Source organism: Ochotona princeps, chromosome 20 (genome assembly GCF_030435755.1).
Source record: "Ochotona princeps isolate mOchPri1 chromosome 20, mOchPri1.hap1, whole genome shotgun sequence".
Lineage (NCBI taxonomy): Eukaryota > Metazoa > Chordata > Mammalia > Lagomorpha > Ochotonidae > Ochotona > Ochotona princeps.
Genome location: NC_080851.1, coordinates 8062448 through 8086748, shown reverse-complemented (window position 1 = coordinate 8086748; position 24301 = coordinate 8062448). Strand labels below are relative to the sequence as shown.

At 45.7% G+C, this 24301-nt stretch overlaps 1 protein-coding gene across 1 annotated transcript; it reads right to left on the bottom strand.

The window, feature by feature from the left end:
* Window positions 1-1366: 1366 nt before the first annotated feature.
* Window positions 1367-21166, bottom strand: STEAP2 (STEAP2 metalloreductase). Its single transcript, XM_004582289.3, has 5 exons — window positions 20994-21166; window positions 8822-9345; window positions 6572-7099; window positions 4141-4305; window positions 1367-1723 (listed from the first exon to the last, which is right to left on the bottom strand). Exons 2-5 carry the CDS (start codon window positions 9311-9313, stop codon window positions 1436-1438), a joined length of 1473 nt encoding a protein of 490 aa, XP_004582346.1. The 5' UTR covers window positions 9314-9345; window positions 20994-21166; the 3' UTR covers window positions 1367-1435.
* Window positions 21167-24301: the final 3135 nt, after the last annotated feature.

The following is a 24301-nucleotide window of genomic DNA, read 5'->3' as shown; positions in this document are numbered from 1 at the left end:
AAGAACTGTGTGAGTAATTTGTCTCTGGAGTAGATTACGAACCCTCAGCCCATAAACTGACCCCTAGCGAACGGCTGTGCAGGCAGCAGGACTTCTCTGATGGAGAGGAGGAGATGGCTTGCCCCTCAGGAACTGTGGAGAATATTCGTAGGACCTCAGTAACTCGCTGACACTGCGCCATCCTCTGTATTCCACAGGGGCTTCGGGTCTCCGGCCCAGTGACCGTAAATAAACGTATGACACTACTCTTTTCATATGCATTTTCACACACACAAACCCACTGTTGAGGTAAGCCGATGTCTTCCTATGAGAGAGGAAGCAACTTCTGCGCCTGGGGATGGAGCAGGGGCTGGGCAGTTGGGCAGTTCAGACCCTGGCATCTGAAATACGATTACCTGGACCTCAGGGTTCACTCTGCTACTTACTAACTGTGTGGACTTGGGCCAGAAGGTAAGTAGTTCTTTCTCTAAACTTGAGGTGCTTATATCCACGATGAGGTCAGCTACCTCGTGGGTGCTGCAGTAAGTTGTAAATGGATCACGCAGTAAAGTGCATAGCATGAGTTTGGTGCGTGGTAATCCCTCAGTAAGCATAAGCTGTAAAATCCCATTCCACAGAGAATGGCAACTGGCTAACGTGTGGTGACAAACCAGTAGCTGTTTGACAGCAATGACACTGGTTCCCAGAATTGATGCAGTTTGGGAAGCCGAATATTATGGAGTTCTCTCTCTGATCAAGTTATCAAGATGACAATGAAACTGCTCTGTGGCAGGAGAAAGAGTAAGTTTTCATGAGGTATGCATTATCAGTATGTATGCCATGTCTTCAGTGCACCTTAAAAAGAATTTTGTTTGTCTTTTAAATTTGCCTTTATCACATGCTAATATTCCATCATTCAATTAATTACATTCTTCAAATCCTATATATATAGGAATTAACATACCCTTACCTAGAAGCTAATGTATCTTAAAAATAGTGTGTGATTATGCATTTCTATTTCTTAAACTGGATAATATTAAAAACTTATTTTAAGCTTCAGAAAAAAGTGTACACCCACTGAATTATATTAAAAGTTTACAATGCTGCTGGTTTGCAAAGTGTTTTTTTTAATGTTATGCTACATCAATATTGTTAACTATGAATATTTTGACCTGATTATGAAGTACAATTAACATTACAATAGTGTTACATCTGCATAACAAGAACAAAAAAGATCTGAAGGGAAGCAGTACGTGTGACTACAAAATTGCATATCGGCAAAATGTGGCATTTGTGAAAATTAACTCGAAGGACAGTCTGTTGTTAATGTGACTGAATTCTCATTTCACAGGGCTTGACTTACAGAAATCTGATGGCTTACAGTGGAACATGGAGGAATCACCAACATCACGGTGTGTGTAGAACTTCCAGTGGCAGCAGTGGGCCCCACAGGCCATCACATCACTGTGACCCGCTCAGGGGACAGAGGAGCAACTGTTCCAGCAACGCCTTCTTCTAGAAACTGGCTCTTCTCCCATCCTTTCTTGATTCTCTTTAGCTTCCGGCTTACACACGGGAGGAGTAAAATGCTCTTCCCCACAATGACAACTGAGGGCAAGACCAGAGCCAGAACAAAGTTGGGAGGGGTGTAAAACCTGTAGTACTCCTCTTGGAAAGCTCGCTTCCAGCCGTAAATCAAAACATGGAACGTGCTTATGAGCAGGGCGACATAGCCCAGGGTGGACTGGACGCACAGGAGGAAGCAAAGGGGACAGAGGAAGGAAAAAGAATCACTCAAACTTGTCAATGACCCCACCCAGACACACTCCATGTTTTCATAAAACTATATTGCCTTACCTTTCTGAGGAACTCTGCCCCTACTGAATCAAAGTTACTAACCAGTTCTTATTATTCTACATATATATATATATACATATATATATATATATATATTTAACTTATTTAAACATGCATAACTTATTTCATGCAAAGTAGGCCATACTGCAGACATTCAACATTCTAATTATCACATTTTCCACAACAGGATCATGTCCCTCATGTCATTAAATATGAAGACATAACATGAATACTTTATAACAGCCCATGCATTTCGCATGTGCATTCTTTAATTAACCAAGTCTTTTGGTTGACTACCTGCTGTTTTCAACATCTTTCCGCTTATAGTAATGTCACAGCAGGCCCTTTTCCGTATTTGATTTCCTAAATCACAGTGGAATTACTGCTCTCGTGTGTACCTTCTGTGTAAGGGTGTTGATACATGCTAACATCTCCTCTCCTTTGCAAAGGGATCCACGGCCCCACCAGACGTGTACCAGAAAAAAAATGTGGATATAACAGGGCTTCAAAAAGTACATGGCAAATTAAGTTGAAAGACAAGCTTATTTTGGTGCAAAAGTTTTGAAATTCATATATAGTGTTTTCATAGTTAAACTCTTCAATATATGTGCTATGTATATTTATAAACATACTAAACGTGTTATAAAATTAAGTGCTGAACAGCATGTTATGGACATGCATATACACACAAACAGGCACTCACTATTTATAGGTAAATATGAAAATTCTACACTATTAATATGTCATACCAATGGCAATTAACCCTAAGGTTTTAGTATCTATATTAAATAGAATTGTGAATATTTAGGCAGTTTACAGGTTAAGTTCTAAGATATTAATATTCTTTGGTTTCCTAAATTAGTCTGTTTAAGATTGTTTACTTTGAGAAATGGTCTAGGTTACAAAAAGTAATATTATAGTTGTACAGTGACGTAATATCTCAATTCACTAGAAAAATACACAGGCAAAATGATTACAATTACATATCTGAATTTATAATGATAATATGTACCTGTCTAGCACCTTTTATCAGAGGACATTTTATTTTTTTTATATGTGATTAATCTAGCAATTGGAATACATTTATTTTCTCTTCATCAAAAGGGAAAAATGAATTGAGAAGATTATATCCCATTTGAATGAGATTTTCAATTGATATTTTTAGAGATTTATTTCTTTATTTTAGGGAAAGTCAGATTTAGAGAGGAAGAGAGGCAGAGAGGAAGATCTCCCATCCGATGATTCACTCCCCAAGTGACCGCAATGGCTGCAGCTGAGCTGATCCAAAGCCAGGAGCCAGGAGCCTCCTCTGGGTCTCCCACATAGGTGCAGGGTCCCAAGTCCTTGGGCAATCTTTGAATGCTTTCCCAGACCACAAGCAGGGAGCTGGATGGGGAGCGGGTCTGCCAGGATTAGAACCAGCGCCCATAAGGGATCCTGGACCATGCAAGATGAGGGCTTCAGCCTCTAGGGTACTGTGCTGGACCCTTTAATTGATTTTTTAAAAAAGCTCAAATAGACTAGGAAACAAAATTTTATATACTACCAAGACACATTTATTTACATGTGCTGTAAACCATTTGGCTATAACCGCATATATACACTTTATGATACATAAGTAGGGTCTCAGTTTGAGTTATGTATTTTTTAAATATGTAAACTTACGACATAGCTATTACCAGACAAGGTGAAGGTTAATTGCCCTTACTAAAGAACACAATGGTGTTTTGGAATTCTGCATATGAGCTTAGGGCTGTGCTAACAACTCCTAAGACTGGTCGCTGTCTTAGCCATTGACCTTGTCATTTAGTCTGACACTGCACATATTCTTGTGAAGTCTGCACACAGACATACATTTCCTTAAGGCAGACTTACTTCTTCCCCACCTGAACTAAAAAAAAGAACTTTTTTCCAAAGGTGAGTTGATATAAAAAGTTTTCCTTCATTTTCCTAAGTGATTAAAGAACACTCTCACCCTACTTTTCCTGCTTTCTCTTTAAAATGATCGTTATCTCACCGTGACAGGTGCTGCTAGCCACGCCTTACAGGGCACAGGGAGCTGATGCCACTTTGACTCCACCACCGTGCTCCTAAATCCCCCTCTTGCTTTGTGCGCCCCAAAGCTTGAGGCACAGAGCAGCCTCCCAGCACACCCTCTTGACTGGGAATATGATTATTAAAATCTTTCTTTCAGACTAGTTTTTAAACTTATGAAACAACAATGGTGAGGCAGTAACAGCTCTAACGAGCACACTGAAAATTCCACTTAACAACAAACTACACGCAGCCTGGTCCTTCACACACCTGAATAAAACTGAACTCCCTCCAGTTCAAAGCACTGCTCACAGAGGGGATGGACGTGACTGCCAGCAGGGACAGCAGGCCCAGGCTCATGATGCCGAAGGAAATGTACATCTCGATCCTCCAGACCTCCTCCTCGTTCCAAGAGTTCTCAATGTTGGCATGAACCTGTAAGGGGCACATGGGAACGTCCGTTAGCATCCACAACAATACCTCAGCCCCGAGCTCCCTCTTGGTTTAAGAACTAGGTCGTGCGTGAACATGCAAGTTGTACTAATTCAACATTATGGGGACCGAACTAGAGGTTGGCACTGTTTAGAGCATAAGGAAAAGGAGAATTCAATGAGTGGAAAAGTCATCCTAACCCTATTATATTCCTATTACAGGGAACCCCGACCCCAGGACCATGAAATGTGAAAAAGTCCTGGCAGTTAGACTTGGTTCTGAAGCACCTTCACAAGCTGGCTTAAACTTGGTTGGATACACTCTGTACCTTCCAGGCTTAATTCAACTTAAAATCTAAGCAGCGAGTTTGCTGCTGCTTTTTTTAAAATGCTATGTACTATTTTTCAACTTATTTGAAGGGCAGCGAAGAGTGAGAGATCTTTCATGTGCTGGTTCACCCCTCAAATGCCTACAACAGCTGAGCCTAGACCAGGCGAAAAAAGCCAAGAGCCCTCTGGAACTCAATCCAGATTTCCTATGGCATGGACCCGAGTCCTGGCACCATCTTGGGCTGCCTCCTGGATATACAACAGCAGGAGGCTGGAATGAGAGGTAAGAGTCAGGACTCGAACCCAGGCATTCTGATAAGGGATGTAGTGTTTCGAGCAGCGGCTTAGGGGCTGTGTCAAGAATTTGCTGCTGGGCAGGGAGTTTGCAGGCTACTTGTATGTCCTCCCATCTTAACCAATTAATTGATTGGGATTATCTCTTTCTTCTTACCTTCTCTTCCCAGGAAGCTACTAGTGCCCCGAGCACAACGCCTTACAGAGGCAAATATTCATCCACTTGAATGGTATCATGATTTTTCCAATTGTGCACACCTGTCATAGTCACAAACAGTATTCCTCCAAATGCCACTGCTGAAACGAATTTAAGTACTAGAAGTTGCCTCTTTGGGTCAGGATGCCCTCTGGATCCTTTTAAAATGCAAAATGTTTTACACGTTTGTTTTGGTGCAGTGTCCTTGGCTTTCAGTGACAGATGCTGCACCAGAGGACTGTGGTGAAATCCCTTCAGTTGCATTTGCAGATCAGGAATTACTGAGGAAAATCTGCTGATCCTTTGAGGAGAGTAGTTTTTCTGCTGTGTAATAACAAGCACCTTGTAAGTAATGCTGTCTCCTTTTTCATTACTTCAGAAATCTCCAAACCAAACCTGAAGCTGTGTCCACATTCGTGGCCAGCTGCGATATATTTTTTCTTCCCCCAGCTGCATGTTTTCTAGTTTGTGCTTTTATTGGTTCTCATTTTATTGTCTGTATTCACTGAGAATTGCCTATTCATTCTGTGATTTTTGTGGACTGTGGGCGATATAAAATTACATGGAGATATTTAACATTGATTAATATTATTGTTTAATGTTGCAGGCAATCGTTGCAATTATAACACTACAGAAAAAAAACCCCAACTCTTTATTTCTCTAATCATGTTCTGCAATAATTCTTATTTTTTAATTAAAACTATACATAAATAATATAGTTTTTATTTATTTAAGAAGCAGAGACACCGGACTCCTTTCTGCTGGTTCACCCTTCTAAAGGCCTACCACTGCCCCAGTCTGGGGATGAGGGCTGGGAGCTGGGAAGTCAATCGATACCTTCCATGTGAGTGGCAGACACCTAACTACATGAAGACACAGCCACTGCAGACAGGCGCAGAGCTGGGTAGTAATCACAGCTGCTTTGATATGGGTCACAGGCATCCTGTCTAGCACCTTATGATAAGGTCAGATACCACCCTTAGTCACATCATTCTTTTGTAAGAATACTGTTTATAGGGTCTGGCCTAGTGGCTTAGCGTGCTCATCTCTGCCTGTGGAGCCAGCATTCCATATGGGCACTGGTTCCAGTCTGGCTGCTCCACTTCAGACCCACCTTCCTGCTTATGACCTGAGAAAGCAGCAGAAGTTGGCTAAAGTCCTTGAACTCTCTGCTCCCAAGTGGGAGACCCAGAAGAAAATCCTGGCTCCCAGCTTCGGATCAGCTCAGCTCTGGCTACTGAGGTATTTGGGGAGGGATCCAGTGGTGGAAGGTCTCTGTAACTCTTTCAAGTAAAAATTAAATAAATCTTTTAAGAGAAAAGGATATTATTTAGAAAGCAATTCTTTTCATTCCCTAAATAAGAAAATATGCATAATAAGGTAAAATGTCACACTATGTACCACTCAAGGATTTGGCTACAGACAAATAGGTAACAAGTAAGCTCAGTACCTGCTGGTAAGCCATGTTGAGGAACAAGTATCTTTCTGACCTTCTCATTGGTAAACAGAGGCTGTAGGCAACGTGGACAACAGTGAAGAAAAAACTCAGTAATCCAAGCTGTTTCCTACACTGTAACCAGGTCTCCAGCCATGATGGAAATCTCCTATACTTGGTGCCATAATAAAGTTGATAAACAGCTGCCAGGAGACCTGCGAGGTATACCAGGGACAGCAGAGTAATGGCTACGATAGGCAAGGTTTTATTCACAATCTCAATAGGAATCTTGTAAAAGTCACTCTGCTGGCTCCTCGCATATGGGTGGATCACATCTCTGACAAAGGAATAAAGGAAGAAAAACGTGGCCAGGCTTATGGCTACCACTACTGGCCCTCTCCAGAGAGTAAACAGTCGCAGGGGTAAATTTTCAATTTCCCTGGCAGATGACAAAGAACCCAGGTCCACAGGGATGAAATTCAGCTGGCGGGCGAGTTCAATGACCTGCTGTCGAGCTTGGATATTGTTGCTGCATATATACACCTGCAGGAAGAACAAAAAGGCTCATCAATGATGATCGCTGCTTCATATAATGGTAGTGGGCACATGCTCCTCCTAGTCCAGGGAGTGTCAGTTCTAACGGCCTTGGGGGATGCGAGTGACTGGCAGTAAGGAGGAAAACCATGTATTAGCCTATTAGCCACAAACTAAAAACAAAAAGTCCCTGCCACCTGGGGTTGACACAGAAAAAGCAACCAAAAAAAATCCAATGCAGTTGTAAGATGGGACCCTCCAGAGCAGAGAGTCTGCGGGAAGCGGAAGTGGAGCTGTCCGGCCCACAGGGTTCAGGAGCAGCTGCAACGCATGGTGGTCCCCCTTCCACAAGAACAGCTGGTCTCAGGGGCTGACACTCCAGCTCCCTAACTGCCCTAGCGGAGTGGGTTAGGGGGCGGCGGAGAGCTCTCCCTGCTTTGGGGGCAATATTTGTTCCACGTGAATGGCTTCAAGCACTGCTCTTCACGGACACTGAGCAGGTGACAGGGTGGATGCGGCCTCTGGCAAGGAAGATCTCTAACTCATGCCACAATGCTGTGCTGTCCGTAACACTCATCCTTAGCTGAGAGACCAATTCGCTGAGCACCCCTGAAAAACCATGGCCAATTTCAGGCATACTACTTCACTGCTTTCATCTTTAAATACTGATAATAAGCCTGGCAAGTAACAATATCAACGAGCCTTTATTAATTTGAATAGAAGACCAACCACCACATTCTAAGACTAACATGTGACATCTGTAGAAATTGTAATGATGTGGAGGAGTTAAGTATGGGCTTTCCAAGTGCCAGAACTTTTTAGATATGGAAATATGGCTGAAAATTCAACAAGTTCACTGTTGGAAGGGATGGGTAGGGCCCAGAATGAAGACAGTTTGCCCTAAAGGCTTCAAAAAATGTTTGGGAAATTAAACTAGTAAATATAACCCTGAAGATGTTTGTGTAAGAGCTCTGGAATACGCCATGCTGAAATAGTTGCTTGCTAATCCTATTTACATAATGGGGACAATGCAGGGCTCTTCGGTTTATTAATCTTTGCTTACATTGGCCAGATGAGTGACATATTCTATGCTAATATAAAAACACTCATGAACTTTTAAAATGGAGCTACTTTAATGCCAAAGAAATAATGCAAATGACTTATTACAGTAAACTTTTTTTTTTCTCATTTGGGAATAGCATGTCCATAACGTCTGTATAAACCAGATATTCAAAATAAGTTGAAGTTGTTTTAGGACAGATTTTCATCTGTGTGGGGAAAATAGAGGGGGGCTGGCTGTGTTAGGTTCTCTCTCTTCCACAGGACAGTTAACCCATGTGGAACACAAATGCCTCTCACAAAGTATTCTTCTTGAGGTTCATGGCAACTCTTTTTCACTCAGACAAGGAATACTGTGTGATTGAAAATGGCAGGGAAAGAAGAAAGGGGAGGAAGGAGAAAAGGGAAAAGACATTTGTTATTGTTTCTGTGTTTGAGGAACCCAGGAGACTCTGTGCCAGGCGTCCCGTTATTCACTGGGCAGCCCTGCCTTCTCTCTACTGAACGGGCTGTGCCACATGTGCTCGGCCCCCTGTGTCACACGGAGAATGGAATGTGCCCCACAGTGCTAGGACATGAACTGGAGAGAGTTAGAATTCGAGTTTTAAACCGCTGATAATTATTTATCTGCAGAAAACCAGATCACTAATAGGCAGATTTAAAAGCACACACCTGGCGGCTGGCATCCTTAGGTCCTAACTGAAGAGCCCAAGCCGAGATGACATTAAATCCTTTGACAACCAAGGAATCTGGAAATAATGAGGCCAGATACTCAGCATTGGATTCTGGGTACTGGTTTATCCTCACGTTATTGCTCACGTCAATCAGGATTTTGCCCACAAGCAGGTGCCGCAGGTCCCACAGCGAGGTGTAGTGTTCTCTGTGTATAGCGACGAAGATCATATTTGTTTTTGTTAGAGCATCCTCGTGATGGGTGACATCTACCACATGAGGAAAGAATTCAGAAGCAAACTTTGGATTTCTACTCCCTATCACCACATGGTAGCCACACCTAATCAGTCGGATGGTCAGCGACTTGGCAAAATCGCCACTGCCTATCACGCCTACGGTGACCTTCCTTGCATCTTTGATGCCACTGATACCATTGGGCAAAAAAGTCTCGCTGAGGCTCTTTGGGCTTCCCATCATGGAGATGGATTCCATGACACGGCTCTTCCAAGATCACCAGGAACTGCCTAGGAGAGAGAACACAAAGGGTTCATCTGTTATCAAGCATTAAAACTCTTGGAGACACTGTGATGGGATTCTGCATCGCTGCAGGTCAAATATTCAGCAAGCTACACAGCCTAGAAAACATCAAGGCACAACCTGCAAGCTAAAAAGGTGTCTCTAGAGGAAAAAACCCAAAACCAAAAACTTGCACAAAGGTTACATGCTAAGGTGTGGTGTCTCAAACTTTCCTGTTACACACAGACCACCTGGGAATCTGGGGGTGAAGGCCTAGCGGCTATGTTGGCAGGTGGGATGCCCATGTCCCACGCTGGATTACCTGAATTCTATTCTCAATCCCACTCACAACATCAGCTTCCCATGAAAGCATCCCCTGCGAGGCCATGTTTATGGCTGAGAAGGCTGGGTGCCTGACAGCCATGTAGGCAACTCGATGGAGTTCCCAGTACCTGGACTCAGCTTGGCTCTGCCCCAGCTCTTACAGGCATTTGGGGAGGGAACTAGAGAATGAAGACATCTTTCTTCTCTCAGAAAAATTCTGACATAGTATAGATTCTGATTCCATAGATGTCACGTGAGACTCAGGATTCTGCTAACAGAAGCGACCATGTGCTACTGTTGCTTTGCGGAACCTTCTCTGAGCAGCAACATGGGCCGCAGGAACACAAAAGGAGGTTCACACCCAGATTCTCTCTACACGTACGGCTGTAAGGAGTGTGATTACCCAGCACCTGGCAGATCAGACGGAGCAGCAACCCAGACGTGCTGCTCCATAGGCAGAGACAAGGACACTGATTCCAGCAGACACTGCACATAAGACCACAGAAGACAGAACACTGCTGAAAAACAAAGCTATAACAAAACCACAGTCATGTGTGGTGGGCTCCACAAACTGCTCCATTCACATGAGGAGCCACTTGTGTTATTACTAATGAGAGTGAAATAAGCTAGCTAACAGCAACAACAAATAATAACCCGCAGGAGGGGGGTTGGCATTGTGGTGTAGCAAGTTAAGCCACTGCCTGCACTGCCAGTATCCCACATAGCTGCCTTTTGTTTGTCCTGGCTGTTCCACTTCCAATCCATTTCTCTGCTACTTTGCCTGGGAAAGGAGTGGAAGATGCCCCAAGTCCTTGGGCCTCTGTATCCACATGGAAGACCCAAATCGAGTTCCAGGCTCCTCACCTGGCCTGGCTTACCATAGCTGTTGCAATAATTTGAGGAGTGAATCAGTGGGTGGACGATCTCCCTCTTTGTGTAGCTCTGCCTTTCAAATAAGTAAGTTTTTTTTTTTTTTTTTTTTTAAACCTCGTTAGGCCCGGTGTACTGGCTCAATTGCCTAATCCTTCACCTCCAAGTGCAGTATCTCAAATGGGCACCAGTTTGTGTCCCAGCTGCTCCACTTCCCATCCAACTCCTTGCTGTGGCCTGGCAAAGTAGCAGAGGATGACCCAAGTGCTTGGGCCCCTGCCACCCAAGTAAGAGACCCAGATCAAAGTTCCTGGCTCCAGGTTTTGGCCTGGACCAGCTGCTGTGTTCATTTGGGGAATAAACCGGTGGATGAAAGGTCAGTCTCTGTCCTTATTTCTGCCACTCTGCCTTCCAAATAAACAGATTGTTACAAAAAGAAGAATAGCTATCACAATATTGCAAGGAATCATACCACAGACATCAATCGTGACTTCCTGAGAGACAGGTGAGAGATGACAAAGCAGTTAGCAATGTATTCATGGTCTTAAATTACACAGAATTTGTGAAATCCTTTTCTCGCCCCTTTGTTTGCTGGCTACAATGCCTGTGATGCATCAGTTCTTTCTGGAAAATGCTGGCAAGTTGTTTTCCATCGAGTGACTAACATGTGAAATGTTTATCTTTGTACAACTTTCTCAAGCAAGTTCATGTTTGTGTAACTTTCTCAGATGGCTGTGAATCAGTGTCACACCGGGTTTAGGTGAAAATTACTTCTCCATTCCACGCATTGCACAATTTCTTTTATGTGAAAACCAGATGTGAACCACTTCAGAGGTTTTAATGGATTTTACAGGCCCTGGTGAAATGTTTCACAAGCATTTTTTTGGGTGGGTTTTACTCAAAGAAACTTCAAATTATGAGTTAGGAAAATTCAACCTCTTAGCCTAGTGTTGGATGTCATTCAATAACACCCATAAGCAAAACTTTCAAGACAATACTGACAGTAATATCACCTACTTCTTCCATCATACACACTCTCAAGCCCTGCTTGGGTTCTACAGATATTAACTGACAGGTGCAAGTACTGTCATGTCAGTGTGGCAGGAGAGGAAGGTGTGAGATGTAGATGAGAAAGTGAGGAAGCCAGGATCAGAACCCCAAACCCAGCTAAGGGCACGTGTCATCTAGGAGGGTATAAGGAACTAAGAAAGGTTTTTGGGGATAGTGACATGGAAGGCAGAGTGACAACTGAACATAACTTGACTCCCCACCTCTCAGATGTTCCAACCCCAAAGTCTCAGGTTAATGGTACTCAGAGCATGGAGGCTTGGCCCAGATACAGTGTGTGAAGGAGGGGTCTGAGAGATGGGATCGAACTGGATGTGGTGCTAGGATGGGGCCCTGTCACCAAATCATGACAGATGTCCAAGGAGGGACTACATGGATGCACGTGGGTGCTTCCCGGCTCTGTTTCCTGGCTCACCATGAGACGGCTCGTGCTCCACCGTCATCTGACACCAGAACCTCCCAAACTGCGATGTTCGGACTCAGAGCCTATTCCTACCTCTTCAGTCATTTCACTACTTTTCAGCATTACCTAGTGATCTCAGCGTCTAATTCCGCCAGTAGTTTGAAAATCTGCTGCCCATTTCATTCCACACCCTCAGGACAGGAGCAGTGCCATTCTCTGCTTTCCCTAAGAGTGGTACCAAGCACCAGGGCTGAACAAAACTATCAGTAATCTCTTGGCAGGATTCTCAGTTGATTGGGAATCAGTGAAAGGAATCAGTAGTAATGAAACCAGTGTTCATTGCACTACAATATTAACGATGAAGTGGCCAACAGACAGATAATATGCATTATTTAAGTGTGAAAAAAAGTTACTAAATTAGCACAAAGAATTCACAGCTTGTATAGCCAAGGCCTGAAATCTGAGTAGATGAAGCATCTACCAAACAGAAGAACTGCAAAATCCTTAAGTCTAACAAGCACGATGATAAATGCCTTTTAAAACTAAAAGCAAAATATCAAAAAGTAAGCTCAAATCCCTCCTTTAAATAAGACAATGAATAAGTTATTAGGAGCTAATAACTTCACCATTGAGGCCCTTGTAATAGCACGCATTTTATACAATTCAATGGGTGACCGGTCTAACATCTTTGAGCTGCACAGGTTTCTAATGACAAGCTCCAACCAACCCCTCTAATAGTGTAGCTATGGCTACAAACAGAAGCTGGTACAATAAATGATTTCATGATGGTTTCAAGGTACACCAAAGTATCCAAAAGGGAAAGACAAACAGAGGGGAAACAAGAAGGTGAGAGAGAGACAGAAACACCTTTGACGCATCTGGGAGATGGATTATTAATTGTTCTAGGCATTTAACAGCATATGCTTATGTGTCATTCATAGTTTTCAAACAGAGTATTACCTTAATCCTAAAATGGCTCTGGAGTACAGCTTACACCTATTTTAAAGATGAGCAAACTGGCTCAAAGAACTTAAGTGATTGGCCTTCGACAGTGTAGTTTTACAACAAGGCTCAAATACAATTCTCTGTAATCCACGCAATTCAGGACTGCGGCATCCACCTCGAATGGGGATATTAAAACTGTGCAGCACCTCCAAATGTCACTCATGATGTCACTGTAAATACACTGTAGCCCAGAGTTGAGGACTGTTGTAGAAATATCCAGAACTCTACACTTAGGAATTCTAGCTATAGAACATGTTTAATATGGTAGAAATAACCTCTATTTTTGGATCAAATCCAACAAAGGACTTTAATTTACTAATGCTATAAACCAAACATGATTGACTGCTGTGTAATCCTGGAAAAAACCCAGGCAGGTTACATGTCTACTGGAGTCCCTGCAGACATGGGGAAGGTGTGTGCCGCTTTAGAGGGGAAGAAAGACAAAGAAGTGTGGAAGTTAGGCCATATCCTTTTAGCTTCACTTAGAAAGGAGAATGACATTTGGGCCAGCATTGTGGTGGAGTGGGGTAAGCTACCACCTGCAAAAAAAAAAAAAAAAATTAGCATTCCATACAAGAGAGAGTTTGAGTCCTGGCTGCTCTGCTTCTAATTCAGTTCCCTGTTAACATGCCTAGGAAAGCAGCAGAAAATGACCCAGGTGCTTGGGCCCCTGCACTGACATTGGAGACCCACATGGAATTCCAGGCCCCTGGGTTTGGCCTGTCCATCCTGGCTGTGTGGGCACTGGAGGAGTTAAGCAGCAGCTGGGAGATGTGTCTGCTCTCTGAAATTCTGCCTTTAAGTACTTAAAACAAATAATCTCAACATCTGAAGGTTTCTTAATTATGAAAAATAGCAAAACCCTTACAAGAACTTTTCTGCTAACAAGGAATGTGGCAACAGCAATCTGAGGGCAGCTCTAACCTCTGTGGCCCAACACGCACACACCCAGATCACTGTGTTCTTTGCAGCAAAGAGAGGAAGGGCAGGGGAAGACACTGTGCTAACACTGAAGCAATTTACACTCCATCTGGAAGGAGACAGGATGTACTTGCAATAGAACGTACAATAAAAGTCTCAGCAACATAAAACTGAGAGCTAGATTGTCTCATCAGAGCATGGTTACTCAAGAAAGGGAAGAGAAAGACTATGTCTCCCTCACCGCAAGTCATTCTCTGTAGTGTGTGTGTGTGTGTGTATACGCGTGTGTGTAGGCACGCACACACACTGCCGGTACAGGAGAAACACAGTAAGGACATATTTACAAGATTATCTCTAATTAGCACTAACTTCCTCTAATCAACTTGATGAGACTACACTACAGATTCACCCAGATTAAAACTGGAAAGCCCAAAATTAATACTGAATTTTTGTGACCTCACTTTAAACGTGTTTGGGCGCTGGTTCCTAAACAGCAATTTACGATATACGGATACAGTGAGGAACCCACTGCAGCACCTAAGCCATCACTCAGGACAGCCAAAGCCCGAGCTGGGCAGCCCAGGCTGGAGTCCTGGCTCCCCTCCAGACTGCACCTTCCTGCTGCGCATCCCGGGAGGCAGCACTGGAAGCCTCGAGGACTTGGACCTGTCTCCTGCCTTCAGCCTGGTCCTGCCCCAGCTGGCGCAGCCATTTGTGGACTGAACCAGAGGATGGGTGACCTCGTTCTGGAGGTGAAATGTCGAAGATGACAGCTGCATTTTGAAGAGGACTGATTTTTGATGATTTAAAAGGCAGAGTGACAGAGACAGGGAGAGGCAGAGCTATTTTCCATCTGCTGGTTCACTCTCCAAGTGATCATGACAGCCAGGGCCAGGGCGAACTGCAGTCCAATCATTATTTACTGCTCCTTTCAACATTAAAACCTATTTACTTCAGTCTATGAAATTGGTTCCCTCAACTGAAACTTGGGTAATTTGAAAATCATTTTCCAGTAATTAGGAGTAAAATGGTAGTTTTATTAAAATACGAGCTTATCCTTGGAAGGCAGCTGTGCTCACCACGATACTGGCAACACAAAACACGTGTTCTTTGAAATTCAATTTACAAAGTGAAGCAATTACAAATCATCTACTGATATTTCATACTCAGGATGAGTATGTCCTGTTCATGTTTTAAAGAACCAAGCAAAGAATTGCTAGAAAAGAAATATAATAGCATTACAACTAAAGAGGACTAAAGTCAAGCTTTCCAGACTCCTCAATTAGGGATTTTGATGAGGAAATTCCAAAAGAACAAGTCATTTTCAAGTTATGACCTAGGTTCAACATGTGTTCAGTGTGAACCTCTCAGAATGATTTTAAGATGTTTCTAGATTCTCAATCACCCAAACAAAATTTTATATGCTTGTTACAGTCTACTGGCTAGGGCAAGGATGCAGTCCAGTTCTGATCAGGAAGATACTCAATAAAAAAGCTTTCTGGTTAAATCTAGGTGAAGCCCAGAATTTAACTTTTTTCCCTCAGGGATTTCAGCTGATAATGTCTTAGGAACCTCTTCAATAAATTAAAACAACCACATCCCAGCATGTCTTAACTCACATTTCTTCTACGTATGGGGCACAGAATGGTGTACACGTCCCCTCCACCTCCCTACCCTGACCCCCCCGACACTGCTATTTCAAACAGAAGCGTGTGCTCTATGCACACCTGGGCTCTGTCAACACTGTAAGTCACCATGACCAGAAAGTACGCCCCAGATGACGCAGGACACAGCATGTCTTCACAGGGCTCAAGTGATTTCCCTCAGACAACCTTGCTGTGGACAGCTCTGTGCAGTGTTCCTCCAGAGTTAAAGTCTACCTTATGAGGCCTGGTGCTCCAGCCTCAATGCAACTTCAAGTCCCTAGTCCCACTGCCTTACACACGTCCCTGGCACAAGTTCTCACAGACAGCGATCAGCTTTAGGGGTCTCTGGTGATCAACAACAATCTCCGCTTTACTCCACCACCAAAGGCCATCATGATAGTAGCCAATCACCCACGAACACACCTATACATTCACCTAACCAGCATGCTACTGAGCTCTATCAGTCTGTCATTGAGCTAGGTACTAATGCACTAATTACACAAAATAGGCATTGGCTTTCTGGCTACCTAATCAATTTGTTGAATTATGTATGTTAAGGGATACCTAGCAACTTAAACAACTTTATTGAGATATGGTTTACACATGCAATTCACGCATTTTAAGTATAGCAATAACTTGCAGTAAATTTCCCAAATTATGCAACCATCACCACATTCCAGTTTTAGAGAACATTGTCATCCACAGTTAACTGCTACTGCTCACATTTTAAGAAAATGGCCAAGGATAAATTCATTCTTTCCTTGAAAAATAATCTTACTTCTTGGAATGTGACGTGAGTGAGTTCTGGCAACTTGCCTTGGACCAAAGGAAGCCATGGAGAGTCCCTCTGCTTTGGTAGGTCAAGCAGGATTCAGAGCTGTAATCAGAAAGCTGCCTTTCCCCTGAGACTCTCGAATGACCATGGTAGCAATGGCCCTCAATCCCAGCTGCACACAGCAAAGACCCGGGAGCCCCGAACTACACTGATCCCTCTCATAGCATCCATTTGTATTTACTTAGCATGGAGTTCAGCCTGGACATCACGGCATTTCTTTAAAAAAATATTTATTTTTATCTAAAAGTCAGATATACAGAGAGGAGAGACACAAAGGAAGAACCTTTGACTGCTGATTTACTCCACAAGTGGCCGCAGTGGCCGGAGCTGAGCTGATTTGAAGTCAAGAGCCAGGAGCTTCTTCCAGGTCTCTCACATGGGTGCAGGGTCCCAAGGCCCTGGGCTGTCCTCGACTGCTTTCCCAGGCTACAAGCATGGAGCTGGATGCGAAATGGGGCTGCTGAGGGACGAACTGGTGCCCATATGGGATCCTGGTGTGTGCAAGGTGAGGATCTCAGGCATCAGGTCACCTTGCTGGGCCCAGGACTTTCTTTTTTAAACAGTCATCAGGTTCTGATCCACAACCATTGTTGAAAACAATTCTGAAAAGACCCAGGATCCAACTTCACGTTCTTTTGATATTCAGAGATATAGCACATGTGGTTTTCTGATTCCCTGGTCCATTAGATGTCATTTTTTCATAATAATGAAAAATGATAGTAGCAAGAGTAACAACACTGCCCTGAGTATGGGAAACTGATCAACATGCCTGGGGTCCATTTTCCTCTCCCATCCAGACAGGGCTTGCACAGCAAGGTCACTGCCTTACCTCACTCTGTGGGAAGGTAAACATCACAGCGCATTGTTTCTGTTGTTGCAAGACACTCAAAATTCAGGATATTAAAATGATGGCATCTCCTCTTTCTGCCCTCTTCCCAGTTCTAGGCAGCATGGGCCCTGCTGACCTGAGCATCACCGAGGAGCTGTTAAGATGTACATTCAGAGATTGTTCCAGTCTGAGGCGCCAGGTGCTGAACTCTGTATTTCTTACAGGTTCCCAGGAGATCCCGTGGTACTGGTCCACAGGCTACACTTGGACTAAACAGAGTCCTATAGTCTCTTTTCACTCAATGTTGCTCACAGTTAATGCAGATTAACTAATGATAAAACTAAGTCATTCATACCAAATTTTGTTTCTGTGATGTCAGGTAAAGGGCCGGGTCTAGGCCTCTAAAGTTACCTGTCGTAAGTCTCTGAGTCTCCGTCCTCTGCATGAATGGGGACGTACACAGACTGTGCTTAGCTCCTGTGGCCCTTTCCAATTCTAGAACTCTTGTTTCTCAGGTCTTGAAGCTATCTAACATTGGGATACCACGACTCCACACTCAACACTTCAGTTTGAGGAACCCGATTGAAAAGCAACTAAAGGAGCATATGACTCTTTGAAAGATCAAGGACACCACTTTCTTGAATGAGCATTTGACTTGCTGTGCATGTTAGATGCAGGAGCATGTATTACCAAGGTAAGGAAACTCCATTGTGTTCTGCTTCCTGAAGTCTTCAGTGGAGGTAGATTTCCTTGACCATCTGCTGAAGGGCAGCAGAGTTGCTCTCTTACTCTTGGAAGCTGGAGTCTCTCTTGTTTCACTCACAAACATCTAGATTCAGTCACTCAGAAAGAGCTGTCCTCAGAGACTGTGACACCATGCACAACCTGCACCTGCTGATACATCATGGGGGAGCATGAAGACATGATTCCCCTAGGGATGTGAGCGGAGGGGGCTGCGCTCTGGGTTTTCCAAGCCCACATCTAAGCCTTTCCTCTCTGTGTCTCCTGCAAACAGCCAGCTTCTCGGAGGCTCATGGCCCCTCACTGTGCCCTCTCCCTGTCCTCAAGGCTGTCACCTACTGACGTCTAGCTCATTCCCATCCCTGGAGACCCCCCACTAGCCTCCAGCACAGACACTGCCATCCTCTCTACTCCAGGCCTTCATGAGTTCAGGCGGAGAACCGTTCAACCTTTGGGATTCCTTCTTGAACAATGTACTCACAAAACACACTGAATCTTTGCCTTCACGCCACCTCAGTCACTCACTTCCTATTATTCCAACCGTGATCTCCTAATAACCTCAGTGGGAAATTCCTAGAGAGAAGAAATCCGATCTATGGGTCACCCCACCCCATGATTCTCCTGTTTTGTCTTGGTACTCAGCCTAGGTATCAGCCACTATGTACACAGCCGATCCCCTGAAAAGATGCTCAATTCCCTTACTCTCCACAATAGCCACCATGCAAAGGTCTGCAGGAAGCCAGCCCTCCATTTGCCTTGCCTCTGTAGGCACCTTGGTGAAGGTTACTGAAGAAGAGCCAAACCACACAGCTCATCAGTTTTACCTTAAATCCACCCTCATCACCTGCACTTGTCAAAGGCCACCTACCCACTGCTGCCCTGGAGGACAACCCCTCTCACCTGGCACAGGGCTGTGGCTATGCGCCCCTTCAAGGACATCTTAAATATTAAGAGGCCCAAACCCAAACTCTTGTCTATCCGGGCCTGTTTCCACTAACCCAAATTTTCTCATCTCGATAAATGGAAGCATTACCTACCAGGCACTCAAGTTGGGGTCTGGGAGCTGGTCTCAAGCCCCTGCTTCCCCACTGGATTTACATAAAACCCCAAAGGATCCTTGTCCTTCTTAAATCCCTCTCTTCTGACACCTACCTAGTCCGGCGTCCCACACTTTGTACCTAGTACCTTGACCCACACTTTGCAGCAGGTCAGCCTAGCTTTCCCTCGCCCTTTTCCAAGCCAAAGGAGGTCCTCTAAGTGTCACCCAAGGTCTGTCTCCTCCTTCCAGTCAACGGAGTGCTCAGCACCCCAGCCACCTCTCCGACTGACCATGAACCTGACAGTCTCTGCTCATCTCCCCAGCTGCATCCTCCGTGCCCCTCCTGCCCTGTGGTCCAGCCACCTGTCTGCCCCAGGAGCTTGGTGTATGGTATTTTGCTCCTTGATGTTGCTAAACCTCTGTTCTACTCACTGTATGGGCCGTTCCCTGCCTGCTTCCTGCCTCTCCCATCACACCAGGAGCTCCCCGAGGGCAGTGCCAGCCGGTCACAGCCTCTGCACTGTGTGGCACGCGGTGACTAAGCAAGTAATAACACCTGCTCTTACTGAATGCATCAACCAGCTCAGCACCAAAGCAGATGCAGTGGGTCTACATCACACCTGCCTTTCTGCTGATCAAGACGTGTGGCTCCAAAGGGAGAGAGCGACAAGCCAGTGTCTCAGTTACTGGTTGCACTGAGAATAAATGCAGCTCCTGATCTCCCAGCTGCATTTCACAATGCTCGTGCGCCCACCCTTTCAAACTTTTGGTGTATCCTCTTTCTCACTTTTTTTCTGCATTTATCTGTGATCCTTTCTTTAAATATCTGCCTTTATTTGTGCCTTCTTTTTCTCTCGGAATTAAAACACAGTTATGTTCATTCTCCGGGGCATCAGAACAATAAACAGTGACTTGGATGAAGGTTTTCATTTCCTTCCTGCCCAGCTCGCTCAACTTCTCATTCCTCATGACTAGCCATACACAGAACTGCGGCCATGCCAATGGGCAGAACATGCGACTACGCCTCTGTTTCTGGGTACCGACGAGGGCTGCGTCTCTTCCTTCAAGGCCCTCTATGCTTAGAGGCAACACAGCAAGAGATGCAATAGAAAGAAATACTGGGCGTTTCAGAAAGAAAATAAGAGATCAATGCAACAGATCATGAATTATAGGGCAGGGGGAGAGGAAGGCAGATGGTCTGGAGGACAATAAAAGGGGCCAAGACCCTGGCTGTGACTAGGCCCTAACGCAAGTCAGGGGTGTGGGGAGGGGGCAGGGGTCCCTGTAGCCCATTTCCCCCACGCTGATGAGTGCCTGGAAGAAGTTTTCCTATCCACAAAACTATCTGTCGCTGGAGCACAAGCCTTCCCCCCCCCCCATTCTCCAAGGTGCGGCGGTGGGGGCAGGGGCAACAAGAAATGCAAAATAATTCATTCTCTGCTCTATTTTAAGAGCAAGGTAAATGATGTACAAAATAGGGCATCATTGCAACAAGTTTGGGCCGAGGTTGCACACTTTCACAAGAGCTCAATTACTTCCTAACACAAAAATGGCCTAAACACACCACGCGTACACGCCTGGACAATGACCTAGATGACTCCTGGAAATATTTACCTGCCCGCAGAGCGCGCGGCTCACAGCCCCAGCGGCAGACACGCCACCCCAAGGCAAAGTAACCTGCCCACCCTTTCCCCGTGGGGCACGTCCCACCAGGGACGGCAGTTCTCGGCTTCCGTTCTCCTCGCGAGCTCGTGGAGACTCAAAGCAGTAGGGGGCGGACTGGGTGCCACGGTCACCCTTTCCACTGCCCCCTCAAGGTGCCCAGGCAGCCAGCGGCCCCAGCGGCGCAGGGCTGCCGCCTGCACAAAGCGCGGAATCCCAGGAGAACCAAGGCAACGCGCAGCTCCCTCAAGCCTCCGGACCCGCAACTCCGTCGCCGCCACCTTCCTCCAGCGCCGTCCCCAGCCCAGCTCACCTTGGCGCCCTCGGCGCGGGGCAGGGGCGAGCGCTGCGGCTCCTCGGGCGCGCGCGGGCCCGCCCGGGCTCCAGGGCCTGCACGTCCTCCGACCGACTGGCGGCTGCAGAGCGGCTGCCGTGGCGGTCTTGCTCCGACTGCCTCCCCGCCTCCCCAGCTGGAACCGTGCAGAGCCGGCGGGCCGGAGGGAGGCGGGCGCGCCGAGGCGTTCGGCGCACTGACGCGCCAGGGGCTGCACGCCGGGAGGGCGCGGGGCGCGGGGAGGCCGGGCGCCCGCAGGGTCCGGATGGAGCGGGGGCGAGGGAAGCAGAGTCGGAGTGCCCGCGGGAGCCCGGCCACGCGGCGCCGCAGTTTTGCGCCCTCGGCTGAGTGTCCGTCTTCGTTCGTGCTCCCGCGGGCTCCCGAGACGGTTGTTGTTGTTGTTGTTGTTGGGTTTTTTTTGGAAGCAGCTCCAAGAAACACGAAGCCTTCAGGTTTACCCTGCACCGCGTCTGAAAGGTGGTCGCCTTTCCGCTCGGGACCCTCCTTCGTGAGGTACCCTTTCCCCAGTCCCCACCTCCCCACTCTCAGTTCCCGACCAGCCCGCCAGAAACAGCACGTTCTCTTAGCCTGCCCTTTCGGGTCGTCTTCACCTCGCTTCAAACTGGACTGTGTCCTTGCCGTGGAACGCGCCGCATTTTACAACTCGCCGCGCGCGAGGACTCTTGGAGACCTCGGGCTGTGCCGCTGACCTTGGCTGAGTTCCGCTGTGGGGAGAAGGTTAGGCCGGAGTCCGGAGCCGGCGTCCATTGGCTTCGACTGTCAGGAGAAATCTTGGAGCCCTTGGGTTGTGTGCATTTCCTCCCTGTTGAGGGATCCCCTGAGAGTGAAGGGTGTCCGCAGGAGTTGAGAGCTTTGTTTTTGAATGATAAAATCAGCCTACTCTAAATTCTCAAATTTGGGAAAATGCACCCTCCCCCAAGTTAAGAGGCTGCCATTCCATCAGATAAAATTTGAAGAAATTATCTCTCCCTGATGGCTTATTAACCAGGAATAAAGAAAAAGAACGAAAGAAGGAAAACCCAAGAGGCAGGTCCTGGATGGGTCACCTGGACACTGATCTTTCCTCTTTGCAGCCCACACTCGCCCCAACCTTGGCCCTGGGACGCAGGTTTGATTTGAGGCGGGTCCCTGCCCCAGCGCCTGGAAGCCCTAGCTATGTGTCTCAGGGTGGGGGGCCTTGCCCATGGTACAGCGTGTCCCACTTGCGGCAGCTCATAGGGGAGGGGCGTGTGAGGATGCTTACCAAATCAATTTCCATTATTTCACTGCAGCCATTCTAACGAAAACAGCAGGTTTCTTGAGCATTTTTGAAGGGCTGGATTGGAGAATTGACGAATCCTCGCAATTAAAAAAATGGGCGATTTTTCATCCTTTTGCTTTTTTTTTTTAAAGGAATAGCATTATATGATCCACAAAAGGTTATTGAAAGCTACATAATTTTCTAACTGTCCTAAAATCAGAAATTACTACATAAAATACATGGGCAAACCATTAATTTTAAATATTTTTGAAAGCAGTCTTAACATGAACACTGATTATCCAAAAATATCTAAATAGAGCACTAGTGCAGCTGGTGCTACTTCTTTTTTTTTTCCTAAGATTTATTTTATTTTTATTGTAAAGTCAGACATACAGAGAAGAAAAGAGACAGAGAGGAAGATCTTCTGTGCGATGATTCACTCCCAGAACATCAGCAGTGGCAGGAGCTGAGCTGAAGCCAGGAGCCAGGATCCTCTCCTGGGTCTCCCACATAAGTTCAGGGTCCCAAGGCCCTGGGCCATCCTCAACTGCTATCCCAGGCCACAGGCAGGGAGCTGGATGGGAAGCGGGGCTGCTGGGACATGAACTAATATCCATATGGGATCCTGGCGCTTTCAAGATGAGGACTTTAGCTGCTAGGAGTCTGATCCAGTTCTACTTCTGATCCAGCTCTCTGCTAATGACCTTGAAGTGCAGGGAAGGATGGCTCAAGTGCCCGGATCCTGTTCCCATGTGGCCCAGGGCTACCAGCTTCAGATCGGCCCAGCTCCAATCTGGATGGTCATTTGGGAAGTGAATCTGAGGATGGTAGACCATTCTGTCTTTCCTTCTCTGTTTGAAATCTGCCTTTCCAATCAAAATAAATCTTTAGAAATAAACAAAAGCACTAGTAGTATGTGAAGTTACTTACTCATAAAGAGACTCAGTGATTCAGCCATTTCCAGTAATAGGAATATCAACTTTTCATACTTAAACTATTAAAAGTAAGCAGATATCCCTGATGGAGAATCCAGGGTCGCCAAATGTCTGCCAAAGGTTGCTGGTGTTGATGTAGGATTGCTTTTGGCTCATTCCTTGCTAGGATTTCTACCACCACTTTTCAGTTGGAGCTTCAGAGCACAAAGATGATTTTGCACGGCTTTTCCAGGTCAGGAGCTGCTCCCGACAAGGCTCCTCCATTCCCTGAAGCAGTAATTGATTCCACTGAAGCACGGCCGTGATTTATTAAATGGTCTCCAGTGACCTAGCCGTGTTAACACATTTTTTTTCTTTGAAGTTGCTATACCAGTGAATAATTTCAAAGGGGGTAGTTCCTATGGTGTGTAACTTGAAGCCCTTGTCCACCCATAGGTCTCTTTGCCAGTTTGTTCACTACACAAACATTTACTGAGTGCCTGCGATCCCCCAGGGGCTGGAGCTCCGAGAACAAAGCCGAAGCCAGGGCTGGTAACCTGTTTGACCTAGAAGATGCCTTAGTGAACAGGCACAAGGAAGAATGCACAGATTGACACAGGGCAAATGAACATCAGGATGCAAGCGTAGATTTTGAGATACGTGAAGACTGTCTTCATTTTAGAGATTCACAGTTGTGTTAATGGAACCAGTCTTGGTTGATTTGAGAGGCAGAGGGAGGGTGTGCCCCCCTTTGCTGATTCTCTCCCTAGATGTCCACACTGTGCGCTTAGCCAGGCTGGAGCTGGGAACTCAATCACGTTTTCTACATGGGTGACAGAGACCCTAAGACTCCTGGAATCATCATTGCCTCCCAGAGTACACATTCGCAGAAAGTTGGAATAGGAAGTGGAGCTGGGTCTTGAACCCAGGCACGCCAATGTTACATGTAAGGCTGCACAGCAGCATTTTATCTGCTAAGCCAACCACCAGCTCCTTAAAGCCGATGAACGTACATATGTGCCAAACAGGTGTTTTACAACTGAAATTGTTTCATGGATGTATTTGCATATATTTGAAATTCATAATGATAATATAGCCCACAGTACGAGTAT